This window comes from Olea europaea, unplaced genomic scaffold, assembly GCF_002742605.1.
Source record: "Olea europaea var. sylvestris unplaced genomic scaffold, O_europaea_v1 scaffold132, whole genome shotgun sequence".
NCBI classification, from domain to species: Eukaryota; Viridiplantae; Streptophyta; class Magnoliopsida; order Lamiales; family Oleaceae; genus Olea; species Olea europaea.
The window spans coordinates 237,630-254,386 of NW_019230677.1; the positions used below are offsets into that span (position 1 = coordinate 237,630).

General features: G+C 33.8%; 2 protein-coding genes across 6 annotated transcripts; both read right to left on the minus strand.

The window, feature by feature from the left end:
• Window positions 1-5,472: 5,472 nt before the first annotated feature.
• LOC111374986 (haloacid dehalogenase-like hydrolase domain-containing protein 3) lies at window positions 5,473-8,189 on the minus strand. 5 transcript variants are annotated; one of them, XM_022997760.1, is made up of 4 exons: window positions 8,106-8,189; window positions 6,349-6,767; window positions 6,035-6,241; window positions 5,473-5,942 (listed from the first exon to the last, which is right to left on the minus strand). In XM_022997760.1, the coding sequence occupies exons 2-4, from the start codon at window positions 6,604-6,606 to the stop codon at window positions 5,646-5,648; spliced, it is 762 nt and encodes a 253-aa protein (XP_022853528.1). In that variant the 5' UTR covers window positions 6,607-6,767; window positions 8,106-8,189; the 3' UTR covers window positions 5,473-5,645. The 5 variants fall into 5 exon arrangements, with proteins under 5 accessions (XP_022853528.1, XP_022853524.1, XP_022853527.1 ...); XM_022997756.1 differs by having other exon boundaries at window positions 6,349-6,770; window positions 8,106-8,178; XM_022997759.1 differs by lacking the exon at window positions 8,106-8,189 and adding an exon at window positions 6,878-7,939.
• A 1,359-nt stretch (window positions 8,190-9,548) lies between these two features.
• LOC111374968 (protein PLASTID TRANSCRIPTIONALLY ACTIVE 14) lies at window positions 9,549-15,425 on the minus strand. Its single transcript, XM_022997730.1, has 12 exons — window positions 15,249-15,425; window positions 14,952-15,119; window positions 14,338-14,475; window positions 14,058-14,183; window positions 13,738-13,866; window positions 12,780-12,869; window positions 12,517-12,667; window positions 12,031-12,140; window positions 10,755-10,826; window positions 10,070-10,175; window positions 9,762-9,959; window positions 9,549-9,676 (listed from the first exon to the last, which is right to left on the minus strand). The coding sequence occupies exons 1-12, from the start codon at window positions 15,303-15,305 to the stop codon at window positions 9,549-9,551; spliced, it is 1,473 nt and encodes a 490-aa protein (XP_022853498.1). The 5' UTR covers window positions 15,306-15,425.
• Between the last annotated feature and the right edge of the window lie 1,332 nt (window positions 15,426-16,757).

The window sequence follows — 16,757 nt, forward strand, 5'->3', positions numbered from 1 at the left end:
CATTATGAAAAAGTTGCTAGAAAAGTTTGGATATCACATCCATAAGAGCTTGATATATTCTACAATACATGGATTGGTATATTAGTATGAAAATGGTCAGGAATTCAAAGAAGATTGGAGATTGATGCCCGATACGTATGACTTGCATGATAATAATTGGTTATCGGGCTTATACGAGAACAAAGGTCGTTGGGTGCCTTATTTTTTGAAAACTATGTTCTGGGCAGGCACGTCGACTACAAAATGAAGTGAAAGTTTGAATGCATTTTTTGACGGGTATGTACACTTGAAAACCTCACTAAAGTAGTTTGTCAAGCAGTACGAGAGAGCACCGAGAAATAAGGTTGAGAAGAAATTTCAAGCTGATTTCAAGTCCTACTCCCAAATGGAGCTGTGTGCAACAACTTTCAAAATGGAAAAGAAATTTCAAGTAGTTTATACCATTTCAATGTTCAAAGAAGTTCAAGAAGAGTTCACTAGGAAGGTGTATTGCAACGTCATATCTGAAACTGTAAATGATTACTATTGGTCGACATACGAGGTTAGTGAGCATGTCGCACTTCATGATCACTGGAAGAAAAAAACATTTGGCATATCATTTCGGAGAGATACGTGCAAAGTGATTTGTAGCTGCCACCTGTTTGAATTTTGGGAAATCATTTGTAGGCATGCGATTGTTGTCTTGATCCGTAATGACATCACGTTGATGCCTGAGCAATATATAATAAGGAGATGGAGAAAAGATGTCAGTAGAGCACACATGACGACCGCAATAAATTACGATGGATTGGTAAGCACTCTTGGCCAATTAAGGTACGACGAAATGTGTCAGGCTTTTTCAGAGGTGGCCAACCTCACAACAGATGATGATGGATGGACACGTAGTATAATATAGTGGATAAAATCGCAAGCCAAAGATTTGCGGATGACAAAGTCAAGTGTCGAAATCGCTGCTCAGTCCAATCATGCAAGTAGCAATGCAAACACATTAGATCTAACATCGTGTAATAGAAAGGGCGCACCGAAAAAATTTCAAAGGAAAAGCCCGTTAGAGTCCAATTCAAAGAGAGCAAATGTAATTTTTTACTATTTCCATCTTCGTTGATTGAGTATTTTAAACAAATAATCATTTCTCTTGTCCAACATGTAAGCCACCGCATCATCAAGCAAAGGAAAGAGGCCTACAGCTAGGCATAGTAATACAGAAGAGAGATCAATCGATGTCCAGGCAGTTCAACTACCACAATGTTTAATGCCGACGCCATTACAATATTTCATCCGTCTGATGCCTACAAATGTTGTAGTCAATGCTCAAGGTATGCAGATCGAGTGTGTTTCGTATTGTATTTGTGTTACAAAGATTGATAGAGTTTCGGTTTATTAAGAATTTACGAATTTCATTTTCTAACTACTTTATGAAAATATAAAGTAATAGTATTAGTTAGGGAACTTTTACATTTTCACACAATCAATACACTCCGTCATTCATTCTTTTCAAACTACAAACAAGTTTATTAATCATCTAAGTACGCAAATAGTCATTTTTTCCATTTAAACCATAAGTGTATAATAACTTCAAAAACAACAAATAAAAGAAAAAAAGGGGAAAAATGGCTTCAATGAAAATCTGAGATTTACCAAAAGAGAAGAGAGAAATAGGTGATTCAAGTATAAATTAGTAGACTAACAGGCAAAAACGGCTGGTGATTCATTTAGCAATGACAGACAAACGTCAAATGTTAGGAAAATGAGAGTTTATGTTAGGATTTCTGAAACTTCGAACGTAATTGCTAACGTAATTTTGTTTAATTATGATTTGGGTTGTTGAATATATATATTTTTTCATTTCATATGATTTTGAAATAATTTTAGTTTAATTTAGATAATGGGTGATGATATGTGTTGTGAACTTGTTTAACCATAGGCCAATAATGATGAACTTAATTTACTTTTTATAATTATTTCAATATGCTGGTTGTAATTTGTATTACTAAATTGGTATTTTACTAAAAAGTGAAAACTATAAAAATATTAAGTTAATAAAATTAATGATTTAATTAAAAAATTTAAGAATGGTTTCAACTTAACGGTTTTAGCTCGATTTGTAGTTTCGCTATTTTTTTTGTGCAACACTAGTGATAGATATTAAATCTTGAAGAAAAATCAACAATTTTGGAATATCCTAAATCATTCAGGAGGAACTAACAATAAGTAGAAAATTGAACATAATCCAATAGAAACAGTGTATCTGTATCATTTGACAGAAGATGAAATCTAAAATGAAATAAAACTCACTACACCTTCTGGACAGTAGACAATGCTAGATCCTTTGATGATGAGAAAGATTACAACTTTACAAATGGTAAAATCCTATCTGGAATCAGACAGTATCCCTAAACCAATCACATCAATACAATTGCATAAACCAAGCATCACGTTTACTGAATGTTCGCTGCAGATTTCGCCGGAGAAGAAGGAGATTCCGTATATTCTTCATTGCTTCGTCACCGAACTGAGGGAGAGGTAGCGTGACGGTTGATTTCACCTTGGGTTAAGATTTGCGACAGTCGATTTCACTGTCGGAGGGTTAGTGCGACGGCTTTGGTATTGGGTAAAGGTGGCTATCCATCGAAGCTAGGGCATAATGACTGAAGCGGAGGAAGAATTCAATTTTATTTCGTTATTCCTACCTCGTTTTAAAGGTTGTGCCACATTAGCATTTCTCAAAACCTTGTACCAATTTGGTAAGTTTTTTCCTGTACCTATGGCGGCATTATTGCCTTATAATGCTAAGATGTGCATTGTAGAAATTTGAAAATATAATAATGTAGATCCTGAAACAATATTAGGTATTCATTATTATCTGTTTGTTTCTTAACAAAATTTGATTATTATTTACCAAATAAGTGTAAAAAGTTTTTACAAGTATTCAAGCCTAGGCATGATTTGGTTTTTGACGATTTTAACTCCAACTTGAAACCAAATGCAAATTAGTTAGTTTTGACGAATTTCAACCCAAATTAACCCACTCTAACTCTTACACCAAATCAAATCAAACCAAATGGATTCGATTCGGTTAGTTGGTTTGAACTTTTAGTTCATATTGGATTTTTTTTATAAAAAAAATTGTCTGAGTTTTAGGTTCACTTAGATTATAACAACTATTGACCAACAAATAAAATCAGGTTAATAAAGACGATTCAATATAAAACTTAAAAATGTTGTTGCTTTTTATGTATTATGTACTCTAACTGCTTAAGTATGGAAAAAATGTTATGTATAATATAATGAGCTCGTTAAAGAAAATTTTCAGTGTTATTACTTATCAGCAACATCATAGAGTGGAGGGAATCGATATATAGTTATGAGATTATGACTTATCTTTTGATTTTTATTTTTCTTAAATTTAAATAAAAAAGGGTAAACATGGAAATGGGTTGAATACTAGCAATACGCCAGGGATGAAGTCCCTCAGGAAAGGGAAGTTGAGTTGGATACATCCACCAACTATCTTATTGATCAGCCTCACAAGATCTCATTCAATTTTCCTCCAAACTATGATCTGTAAGACATACCTCGAAGGTCAATAACCATTTTCGATAGGCTAAACCCATGATAGCCTAGGAATAGGCAAGCTTAACCTCCCTCTGGATCTAAAAATAGGCAGAAAAGTCCACTCTACCTAGAAATAGGCGTGAGAGGAAAGCAGAATAAGCAAGGAATCTAGCAAGACCATCTCAACCACCTTGAGAAACACAAGTAAGAGAAAATGAAGATTCCGACGAACCACAAAGATTCTACAATCTTGATTTTGTTACTATTTATACTGATAATTAAAGTGCTGTTAATTTTAGTAAGAATCATGTAATCATGATAGAACTAAGCATGTGGATATAAAATTTCATTTTATAAGAAATATGATTAAGAAAGGCCTGATATGCTTAGTTAAAATTCCTACAGAATTCCTTGTTTTAGGAACCAATGTACTGCCTCTTAATAAATTTAAAATCTGATTGAAGATTCTAAACATTTCTAGTGATATTTAGAATATCAAGCATTATTTGTTGAAAATTGTACTAACTTCAAAAATTTTCTTTTTACGGGTACTTAGAGCAAGTGAAGCCAATTGATGTCCAGATCCATTAATAAATGCTAAGTAATAACTCAGCAAGGTGGAGATTATAAAAGTGTTTGGGCTGCCTTATTTTCTAAAATCGGGTTATGACCCATTTCGTTAAAAATGTGTTTCCAGTTTAAACGACTTTGCCTATGATTTTAACGATTTTGATCTGCCATTAATGTGATTCATTCTTGACCTTGAATTGTGTCTGTTGTTATGGATTGATACTTGGCTCTTTCGTCTCCTTCATTCTAGATAATTTTTCTCTCCGAGTGAGGTAGGGTTTCTCTAAAAATTTGTAACTGTGATCTTTGTGTTTAATCTTTGTTCTTTTAGTAAAAGTGATGGTTGTTCTATACAATCTTTGTGAGATCATGAGTGTTTTGGTTACTAATTTGTAAATAGAGAGGTTAGAGGAAACTTTGAAGAAATCTTTCTTCATACATTTTGTACTATTTCTTGGTTGAAGTTGGTGGATCTAGAGCAATATCTCTTGAAGATGCTCGACGGGTGATCGAGTTTCACGATCGAACATCTGGGTCCCTATTAGGGCAAAACAATTCTTGTGATCTTGGAAACTTTAAGTTTCTACACTTTACATTTTTGTTACAATTTTTACGATAAATAAGTTTTTCTCAACGCTTGGGACGTACAAAAACCATCAAAAATGCACAAATTAGATAGTTTCAAATTCAAAGCATCAAATTTAGCATTAATCCTTTAGCAAAGAATCAAATTTTGCAAAACTATTTTGAAAAATCAACTTAAAATTTGAAGCTAAGAGTACCAAAAGGAGTACAAACCAGCAATAGCATCAAGATTGGACGGAAATAGAGCAGGCGGCGGCGGACGGGCTTGAGCAAGAGAGAATGAGAGAGAGCAGGGGGCCCTTGCGTTTAGGTTTAGGGCTTGAGCATGAGTGAACTGTCTGAAGTTTTTGCGTTTTACATTTGTGTTTCATTTTTTCTTAACCTTTTTTTTAGTGGCAGGTGGGGTGGGTTGATTTTTATCAATTTTTATGGATCAACCCATAACCGACCCAACCCAACCTGCCTTCGTGAATGATAAGCAGAACCCAGTTAAAGTTTAAGAAAAAAGTCGGCCCAAACCGATCGGCCTATTCGAGTGGATTGAAGTCCTTGTATCCTGATGTTGGAGACATTCAACTTTAACGTCTTATAGCTAGCTAGCTAAGTCACTGAGTTTAATCTGGAGCGGAAACAGAGAAGTTACCGTTTTCTTGCTAAAAGACACTTTTCGATCTTTTCATACTCTTATTACTCAATTTGAAGGGAGTTTGCAGAATGTCAGTAAACGTATCCCTACTAATAGAGAAAGAAGAGGCTGCTAGGGAATCCCAAAAACATTCAGATCTCAAGTGGAATAAAATTTCCCCAAAACATTTTAGGTACAATGCCTCAATAAATTTATCACCAATATTTCCATCTGTTAAACAGGTACACCTCCAATTATGCGGGTGGGGGAGCAAACATGAACATGATAGTGAATAATAGAGTAAAACTGCTTAGCATTTCAAATGCTCAGAAGAAAGCCAATCTTTTACAGCCGCCAAGTCAGGTAATACAGTAGCACCAGATTTCCTCCAAGTTTCAGCTTCAGGTATCTTAAATCTGTCTAACAACAGAGCCTGCATTCCCACGCTCTTCGCAGGATAGTAGTCTTTGCGTATGCTGTCTCCAATGTGCAGAGCTTCTCCAGGTGCAATATTTCCAGCCCTTTCCAGGGCTATCTGATATATCCTCGGGTCTGGCTTCTCTACACCTTCGAGGCCTGAGAACACGCCAAAGTCCCACTCAGAACCCTGAGTCCAAGAAATTGCGAAGATTATACATCAAGCTAAGGACATATTCAGTTTGAGCCAAATATACAAATCAAACCTAATTGCATATTAACCTGTTGTAAACCCAATGCCGGAAGGATTACATCCTGATACCGATACTCTGCATTGCTTACTACTCCAACTGTCATGCCTGTTCCACGGAGCCATCTCAAGAATGGCTGGGAATCAGGAAATACAGTATAAGGTGCTGAAGAACCAAAGGTCCCATATATGCGTCTGAAAATCTTCTCAAAAGTCTCCTCATCATAATCATATCCCGCCTGTCAACAGAAGATAAATGCTCATAGGAAATTGTGAGAAGGCATCAAAACTAGAAAGAACCTCCCACATTCCTATCCACAATCAACAATTTTGCAACAAGTCTTACCCTGACAAAAGAATCTCTTACACAAGTTTTCCACCAAACAACGTTGGGTATCTTTTCTGCAAACCCAAAGCATGGATGTTTCTTTGCCATCTCTGTATAAGCAAGTTTAAATCCCTCATGTACTCGTTTATAATCAGGACATGGCAGTCCTACTGATTTTGCAGCCATGCAATAATAGTCACCGAGCTCCCCTTTGTAAGCTATTAGCGTGCCAGTAACATCAATGGTAATACAGCGCAACTTAGTCAATAAAGACATTGTAAAGATGACCGATGCAGAGTCTTTGAGTCCTGGATATATAGTTGTACAGGGAAAGAAAACTCGATGTATATTGTTGACGAAGAATGTGGAATATTACACTGACAAGAATGGACTCCTCAGCTACCTTAGAAGTGCAAAAGCATTCATCCAGCAATGAACTACTGAGTAAAAAATGGAAGACAATGTGGTTTATAAGCGAAAAGCATACCAGGAGAAAATTAACAAATGGTTTCAGTAATCAGTTACGAAAATTTAATGTCAAATTTACATCAATTGTCAATGACTATAAAAAAACATTTGGGGAAGGTTTTGATAACATGATCAACTTAAGCTCTAATGTTAGACAGCAGCTGTAAAAGTAAAACATTAATTGATGCAAGAGGGGAAAACTGTTAACACACTGAAAAATAGTGCCCTTGTACTGCAAGGGTATTCTGTACCCTGTGTGTACGAAAAGTCAAACGAAATAGATATCCCACAATCATCGATCTACATTATCAACTGTGATGCCCACTAAAGATAAGAAAGCATTCACAGACTAACTTCTCTTGTGCAATAATACTAGCAGACTCGAGCTATCGCCCCACCACCACTCCCACTGATTAAAGAATTCATCTCTATTTTGTATATTTTACTTGCGAGTACCAAATTCGCAAAAAGACCAACAGACATACAACTGTGGAATGAAATTAAGGAAATTTACTATTATTAAGAATGTATGTAACAACCAATACAGGTGTTTGTTCATGTATATAAACGAGACCTTTCAAATCTATAAGTTGCAGATACTGAAGCTCTTATGCATAAGATAACAAAATGAATCACCTTTTCTACTGATGCTAGAGGACTCTATTCAACTACACTAGAGTTTATCCGTAGACGGTGGCTTATTCTTGAAAATTTTGTAGCTAATGTAATTTCCATAAAAGGGCATTCATAGAATTTCCGTTAATGTAAAATTGTTATTTTTAGAGGCTCTATGAACCAAAGAATACTTGATCTAACATTATCGGATTTTCAGACAAAGATGGAACTCTTAAAATTATTTGGCTAAATGTAGATAACAAGAATTCATCAAGCAACATTTTTAATACATTGGAACAACTTCACTATCTATGGAGCACCAAAATGCTAGAAAAATGAAAAGAAGCTGATAAAAGCCATTAAATGAGAGATCCACTAGCCATTGTCCAAGTAGATCCTGCTCAAACAACTCTGAAATACCCAAATTTCACTGTTAGTCGTCCCAGTTAAAACCACTTGAGAAAAACATATAGGCTTTCAAAAATTTAGATAAATACTCAAAAGAAAGAAAAAATCAAGGAGCAGGAACTAATTGTAATACCTCGAAAACATCAGATAAATACAGAAATTCGCTTGCTCAAGTTAAAAATAAAGAACATTCTTAATTTAACATAATCAGAATTCAAAAACAATGTTCTCATTTTTATTTGAAAAGATGAAGCCCATGAGAGAAAGAAGGATTTAAAGCATACCAGGAAGGTCAAACTCGTAAAATTTTGAGTTGTTTCAACTGAATCGCCATCACTTTATAAGAAAGGTTGCTTCTTGGAGGAGTGTTTTCCCCAAGTAGAAGTACTAGAAGATAAATATTAATTTGCACAAAGACCCTTTATGTTTATGACATTGATGTTTTTGGTCCATTTCAGTATTTTTATTTTTATTTTTTATCTTTTCAGAAAATTTAACCCCTATTTGATGGTCATTTTTTGAAAATTCTTTTTTACTTATTTTTGACCAAATATTTATACAATAAAATAGTTTACATGTAAATTCAAAATATTTCCCTATTTTGTAACCAAACATTCTCCTAAAAATCATTATTTAAAACATTTTTTTTTAAAATAATGACCATAAAAAAATGAGCTTTATTTAGACAATAAAGGGATAACAATATGTCAATATCTTGTTGAAACTTGAAAGAAACATTTTGAATGCACAACTTTCAATTGAATTCTGGGTTCAACAAATTTTAGTAGGGTAATTTTGCTATTTTAATCCTCCACTGAGTTAATGTGTAATTTGTTGGGGAAATACATAGAAATAGAATATTGGTGGATCCGCCAACAACATTTCAAAACCATGGACTGTCATTCGTTTTCCCTTCCCGTCTCCATATTATTAGTAGGTAGCGTTATTTAGCACCAACGGTGTTAAAACATTAATTTATATAAATGTACTTTATAGTTTCAATTAAATGAGTAACGTGACTTTGTATTTATATGAATCTATCATTTTAATTTTATATAATTGTTCCTTAAATTGATGTTTAACACCAGTGTGATGAAAATGATTACTCTAAAAACAAATCTTGAAATTAATTAATATGACCATTAGCCCCGTTCCTTACAACTCATCTTTTTAATATTTATTTTCAATCTCAGATTTTTTTAATAAAATAATTTTACATGTAACTCTAAAAATTTCTTACTTCTAACAACACATTTTTAACGAATTACTATTACAAAATTTTTTGACAAAAAGAGGACTCAAACAAATGTTAGCAATCATATCATCAATTTAGGTGGCAACGGAATGTGATTTAATTCGTTAGAATTAATGAAATAAACTTTCAAAAAATGATCCCAACTAAGGACAATAACATTGATTAACCATGGATGATTTTGTAATCCATTTCCTCAATTTTCCCAAATTCTTGTATGCTTGCCAAGATTTCCCTACAAAAAAATGTTTAAACATTTTCATTTTTACTTTCTTTCAATACATTAATTTCTCCTTTTTATTTATATTATTTATTTCCTTGGAAACATGCCCCTTTCCATATTTTGTTTATGGAGCTAATACATGAAAGAAATTGAATAAAGGGAATCGACATAATTACTATTGCAAACAAAAATTATGTCAATTTCAGGATCATTTGCAATACTCCAACTCCCCTACTTCCATCGACGAGAATATTAAGAAAATTTTAAATGCGGTGAATACAAATGCTGGTTCAAATATGATGCATTACATGCAATCTGTTTATGTAAGACTACATACTTTACTGCGGCTTCAAGCGTCCTCCTAGCTTCAGGCATGGCCTCTGTTGACCAATACAATGAAAGCGTGAAACCATATTCGTGCAACTTAAGCATTTTTGACACTCAAATCTATCAAATGAAACTTACCGAGAATTTGCTGGTCCTGCCCTGCAGTTGTAGGGAATTCTGCAAGCATTTGTTGGCATTCTTCTTGTAACTCCTTCACGGCTTTCCTTTCCATGCTTGGTATAGGAGGGATGTCCCAATCTGACCAAGTCGGCAATGTTCTTGCAGCTGCTATGACTGCCCCGTCAACAAAGCTGTTGTTGTCATTTGACAGTTTACCTGCTTTGCGATATTGTTTCGATTTTATGAAATTAATAACAAACTAAATTCTATTCAGCAGTATATGTTACTCGTCAAAAGGCTAGAAAGGAAGGTTTATGTGAAATTACAGTTGTGGTAATATTCTTCAGGAAGGCCCGATATATTGAAGACAGATAAGAACGAATCCAAATGAATCCGTGTGCTGCCTGAGAAGCGGATGTCATCCCAAGGATTCTGCAATATTCATGTCAGATATAAGAAGGTTTGAATCCAAAGAAATATTACTTGGGGAGAAAAATACCAACTATAACAAGTAAAATTTGACACCTAAACTATGCATTAGCTTAATGATCGACAGAGGTACAATATATAAACTTCATTAGAGACGAAGGTTTGAGATGCCAAATCATTTTTTCTATTCTCTCATTATATTTTCCTCCCATAAGTCACATGCAACATGTAGATCCTTCGAAACTCCAGTCATATCTTCCTTCATAAACATGAGGACCAAGTGTTCTGCACAGTGCTTCTTAATCTTTTGCAGCAGTTTATTTATTATCCAATAAAGAGGCATTTGTTATGAAGACATAATTATACCTCTACAGAAAAAAAATAAAAATAAATAAATAAATAAATAAAATATATATATATACACACACAAAAACTAATTTAGACAGGTGAAGCGGTTGTAGAATAATTTTAGTTTTATGAAATGTAGATGAGACATGAGACCAAATTATCAAAGGTCATAAAGAACCAAAACTAGGGCAGCTCTAAACTTTACTTGTGAAGAATCAGCTGAGAGAAAATTACCACAGGTGAAGAAAAACCGTATCTTTGCATGTAAAAGTTATTCTTCTGTCCAACCATGTAGTTGACAGTCATCTACATATGTACCACAACAGTATAAGTATCATGATAATGAAAATGACAAAGTATCAGAACAAAATAAATTGCACTTTGCTTGCGCAAAGCATCCCAGAGAGCTAGAGATATGTTTCCAAAAAAATATTCACATTGAAGAGGCTCAACAGAATTAAGATTACATCCAACCATGTGGCCGTTCACTACATTACTAGGGGTGAAGGACCATAGGCGATTTAGATTATTCTTAGGCAGATGAGACACCATCTCTCTATTGATCATGATACTGTTTCCCACACTTATCGAGAGGGGAACAAGGTAGCCGATTCACTTGCATCTGAGGGGTCAGATCAACACCATTATCAGGAATGTGATCCCCTTGAACTACCACGATGTCTTCGAGCTCTTGCACAAATAGATAGATATGGACCTCTAGTATTAGAGATCACTAGTTTGATTTTCATTTGCTCATTTTGTATTGAAAGTAGTATTTCCCCTCTTATTACGTCCCTTGATATGTCGCATCTTTTTGCGTTTGGGGAGTGCAGGTTTACGTCCTCTTTCTCTTGCTCTCGTGGTTTGTTTTTATATATACGGTTGAGGAATCCAAACTCCCATCAGCTTTCCATAGTGGCGTCTGAAAACCAGCTAAGAATATGTTGATGTTTTGTTTAAAAAAAATGCTTCCTTCCAAAGCTGATTCCATTATTTCCAATTGTTGATGGTCTGTCTTTAAATATTTTGTTTCTGTTAGTATTTCTTTATTTGTTTTGTTTTGTTTTGTTTTGTTTTGTTTTTTTTTTTTCAAAAGCATGCCCTGCTTTGCATTTTTGACTTCATGGTTATCCTGGGGGTAGATACAAGGATTTCCATGTTACAGAGACAATAGAAAGCTCTGAGACAGCATCTTATAGCTAATAGTAGTGCTATTTCCCTTGGGCAGGGTGAAAAGTTCACAACAGGATGCACCTAGATCCCAAAAGAAGAGATCTGTCCTAGAGAAGGATGCTAATCAGAGTACAGGAATATGTACATCTTGTAAATTAAGAATTGTGTGGCTGTAGCTAGTAATGCACTTAATGTGGTTTCATAACTATATCACACATAAATGTCAATTATCGACATTCAACGAGCGACAGAACTTCAATGTTTTGTTTAATGGTAGCACAGTGTCCTATTTTGTATAAAGAGAACTCAATGTACAAAACCAACATATTATTATTACCTCGTCTCCTTTTCTGATTCGTTGTCCAGCATTTATCATCACCTCAAGCATACGGTCCTTGAAACGCCAATGAAAGAAACAATTTGGCTGAAAGGAATGATTCAGCATATCTATAGAAATAAGAAAAAGTATATTCAATCAACGAACTATTGTAAGGTAGCCAAGATCCTCTGTTCATCAAATTGCAGTAGCGCAACTGTATTACTGAATTTCATCGTTCCTAAATACAGAAGCCAAATGAATTGAAAACTGCTTGATAATTTTTAGGCCTTCATAAATGATATTTTCCATTGTCTCATCTTGCACGGTATAAAACTCTAATAATCCGTTGGTCTTGTTGATATAACTATTATCGCAAAATGTAAAAAGAAGTGCAAAATTATCAAAGGCCCTAGAATCTCTTTTACCAGAGTCCGTGATCTATTTGCCACAAATACTGAACAGATATGGAAAAAAAAAAAAAAAAAGAATAATAGAAAGGCTCACCAGCATAAGGAACAAGCATATTTGCATCTTGAACAAGGGCACCAATTCTTATTTGCTTGTTAATACATCGAGATTGCGCCATGCTCAATGCCCAAAAGAATCTCTCTGGTTCTTGAGCAAGGCGTTTTATTTTGAGGGGCACAGCAGAATGCTGTCATTAAGACAGTATTAAAATTGAGCAACAGCTTACATAAGTAAAAAGAAGTCCAGACTTAGACAATACTAGAAGGTAGATTTGGAAGTATAAAATAGGTTCATATTACCCAATTTTTTCCCCAAAATTCTAGTGCTCGTTTTTGCTGTTCTCTTATGGTTGTAGCAAGATTATGATCCTGCAGCTCCAAAAGGTCCTCCTATTTTGTGTGAAAAACACAGAGAAAAGCAAGCATCTCAGGCAACAAAACAAGGTCAAAAAAGCCAGGAAGAAGTTTAAATGGTGGAAGAGTTCGAAATTGTAGAATTTAAAAAGAATAGAGCAAGTGATGACCTACAAAACTTTGACACTCAAGTGGCAGACCATATGATTAACCAAGCTCTAGATATGGTCACCAAAATCAATGACACACATACCTACTTCAATTACTTGAAAGTTGAAGACCTCAAAGATAAATGGACATCCCATGGGAAAAGTGAAAAATAAATCATTTAAGAGTCAGAGCCAGATAATAGTATATCATGATAGTAAAACATGACAAATGGCTCAATTGCAGTTCTATGTCCATGCTCCTTGTTTTACAAAGAAATTCAACGTGAATTATTTGAACACACATTTCATGTTGGATATATCCTTTTCAACCTTGTATGATAAGGACAACAACTTAAAGTACTCATTATAAATAATTACTAGAGTATGAGGCAAAATTTCAAATGTAATGAATGACCATAATAGTTTACTATTACAAGTTGGTACTTCAACTTGCTACAATTATTTATTTATTTTTTTTTTTTTGGAGCCCTTAATTTTAGACTTTTAGTACATATAACTTGAGACATGAATGCTATGTACTCATTGAGCTTTAGATTGCCAAAATATTCTGCTTTGATCCCTTTCCATACAACATATCTTTGAAATGCAAGCATCAATTTAGGTTGATTATTCATACTTCAAAAATTTCCGGTAGCACAACTACTCTTACAGGCCAACTAGAAGAATAATGATGCTAAAAGTAAGTCTTAGCCAGTACCATAAAACAGTATATAGTGTTCTACTCAGATGCAGACCTCTGTAGCTAGAAGCAAGCTAGAGCATTCATCAGCACTGGGTAAAAAATCACCATACAGCTGCCAAAAATTATCCTTGCAATCAAACGAATATAAAAGAAGACATGCCAACCTTAGGTCCCAATCTGTCTGCCATGTAAGACATAAAGGAAAACGCTAGCTTAGCATGACTGATAAGACAGAAGAACTGGATAAGAAGCCCCAAAATACTTCAAAAAAGAAAGAACAACAAATGGAGGATAGATAATAAATAGACATTTTTTCGTTGACACAAAGATAAGTCATCACACTGAAAACAAGATATATGATCACACATTTACCTCAGGATTAGTAGAGTTGATAATATCAAATATAGGATGGCCGAGTGGTATAATATCTGGAAAAAACATCCATGGAAGTTTCTGACTTATTGTTAACATCAGTTCTAATGGAATCTCCATGATCACCTGCACAGCCAAAACAGTACGGATGGTCATAATTGAGCATGAGCAACCGAACTGGAACTTTTGGGTTCCATGTTGTAAACAATACAAAAAGAAACATATCATAAAGACAATACTGTGTAAACAAACATTTATATTGTATAAAAGCAGGACGTACCCTAGCTCGACGAAGAGGCTCAACATCTTTGGAAGCATATACTCCAAACCCATCAGGACCTTCTCTGAATTCAATTCCATAAGCTCGCATACTTCTAACATAGCCTATCTTGTAGAAATCTGGGTCTGCTGGCTCTAACTGTGTTCAGACATGATGTGAGGGTTCTATTTCTTCTTCGTATAAGTAAATATAAAGACAGTAGAACCACTAAACGAACTGATAGATAAGGGAATACAAATACGTCCATACAAACAGCTCTCGTTCAAAAAACTAGAAACTATAGATAATTCTAAACGACAGCGAAAATACTGACAGATAACATTCGAATTTCCAAGCTCTAACTAACGCAGCAAACTTTTATTTATCCAACTTATCTAGAAAATAAAGAAAATACTAATAGTAAAAATGCAATCTTGGAACATAAAGAAACCTTGTGAAGTCAAGAACTCAGGAATTCACATAAAGTAGCTCAAGCTCGGATAAGATAAGGCACTTGAGTTTTAACTTAACATGAGATTAAGCTTTTATTGCCGAAATACGGAATCAAAATACATACAATATTCATCACCAAAATAAGGTAAAATGACAAAATTATAGTTGATATAGAGAGATACCTTGGAAGCAGGAGTGTGTTGGGGAGGGGAAGAGGGTTGAAAGAGTGGGAATGACACATCAGCAGAGGTCTCTTCATCTGTAGCCAAAGCAGCTGTTGAAGATTTTATGGGTCTGTTTCTGGTACTACACAAATTAATGGGTTTTTGCTGCAGATTTTTCCATAATTGCTGCAAGAAACTAACTAATCAACCTCCAATCCAGCTCATACTAAAAAAAATAAAATAATAATAATAAGACAAAAAAATAAGAGAAGGAAAAAAGGGGTTGAGTTGGAGAGGGAGTGAGAGAGTAGCCACCTGCCGGTGATTATTGAAGGTGAAATAGGTTGGTTGCTGAAGAAAAGAAACAGCCATGTGCGAATTGAGACAGGCTCTCCGAATATTCGATAGACCGTTTCGTGCCCCGTTGTGTTGGTGAAGAGAAAGGCTATCCAGTCCAGTACTCTTTTGAGAACTTTAAGCTTTTCTTCCATCGACCGTTACTGCTAAGATATGGCTCTAATTAAAATTTAATTTGGGATATTTCACTTTCTGTCGAATGAATGTCGTTATAATACTAAAGAATTATAATTTACTTTTGCAAATCCAATTGATAAATAATCAACAGATTAACGGAAATACATGTTTTAGAATTTGCATAAAGTTAACTAAATTCATTAGATATTTATTACTTGATTTGTTTTATAAAGTTCTTTTTTATTTTATTCAGTCTCGACAGTTATACTAAATTTTTAGAAAAATAAACTAATATTTTATTTTATCTCGACATTTATACTAAATTAATTGGCTGTTCAGACCAACTTTCACATGGCCTGTACAGGCCAGCATTAATGTTTGGAAAAATAATCATCCATCCCCCAAAATGTGAGTGGCCTCACAGGGTAGGTACAGTCGTCATGTCTTTTTATACTATATATTAAGTTAGAAAATTAAAATAATATTTTATGTAGTAAATAATTTTATACTAATTTTAATTTGTTCAGTTTTTAAATAAGAAATTATTTTTCACAATAATATGATTAAAATGAAAATCACTTTGTATATAGGTAAGAAAATGACTTTTATTAAATAAATCAAATTCTCTCATCTAAAAGAGAGAGAGAGAGAGAGAGAAATATAAAAGAATATTAAAGAAGTCAATAGATTTATATGTAATTTTATTATAACAATGGACTTATATTTATAGATTCATAATGAAAGATACTATCTAAATAAAACAAATTCTTTAGAGTAGATAAGACTTATATAACAATTATTTCATAATTTTACAACTCTCCTAATTGATAACCATTTGTGCAATAATTGCCTCATTAAAAATTTATTTTAACAAAAGCTCAGTGGGATAAAAATATTAAAAGAAGAAAAAAATAGTACAAATAATTATAACAAAATTGGAGTAATAAAATGTAATCTTAAAAAACCTTGTGAAGAAAATTCGGTGGCATAAAACTTGAGCGAAGGAAAATTTATACATCTACTTGCGTAATTTCAACAAATGAAAATTCTCGTATCAAATCATTCACATCTCGTATGCCATTGTCTTCAACATTGCAGTTGTTATGAAGTGTGTTACATATTGTCCTGATATAATTTTCAACCAATATCATCTTTATAATATAGTTTTCTATCTTTGTTGATTGTAGTAATATGATAGTTCGATAAAAAAAAAATAGATCTTATTTTTATACTCTTCAGGAGTCTCGTACAAAATTTGTAATATATAAGAGTTATTTTGAGGGTGAATATCTTGTTGGTTATAGACATTCATTATACAAATAATATGTCTCGTTAAAATCTTACTAGAAA

Coding starts and splice junctions, on each gene's coding strand:
- LOC111374986 (XM_022997760.1), bottom strand. CDS start 6,606: ATGTCTTTATTGACTAAGTTGCGCTGTATTACCATTGATGTTACTGGC. Junction 6,242..6,348: donor TAAGAGATTCTTTTGTCAGG/GTAAGACTTGTT, acceptor TTCTGTTGACAG/GCGGGATATGATTATGATGA. Junction 5,943..6,034: donor CGGCATTGGGTTTACAACAG/GTTAATATGCAA, acceptor TCTTGGACTCAG/GGTTCTGAGTGGGACTTTGG.
- LOC111374968 (XM_022997730.1), bottom strand. CDS start 15,305: ATGGCTGTTTCTTTTCTTCAGCAACCAACCTATTTCACCTTCAATAAT. Junction 14,476..14,951: donor AACACACTCCTGCTTCCAAG/GTATCTCTCTAT, acceptor GTCTGAACACAG/TTAGAGCCAGCAGACCCAGA. Junction 10,176..10,754: donor ACGGTTTTTCTTCACCTGTG/GTAATTTTCTCT, acceptor TGAATATTGCAG/AATCCTTGGGATGACATCCG.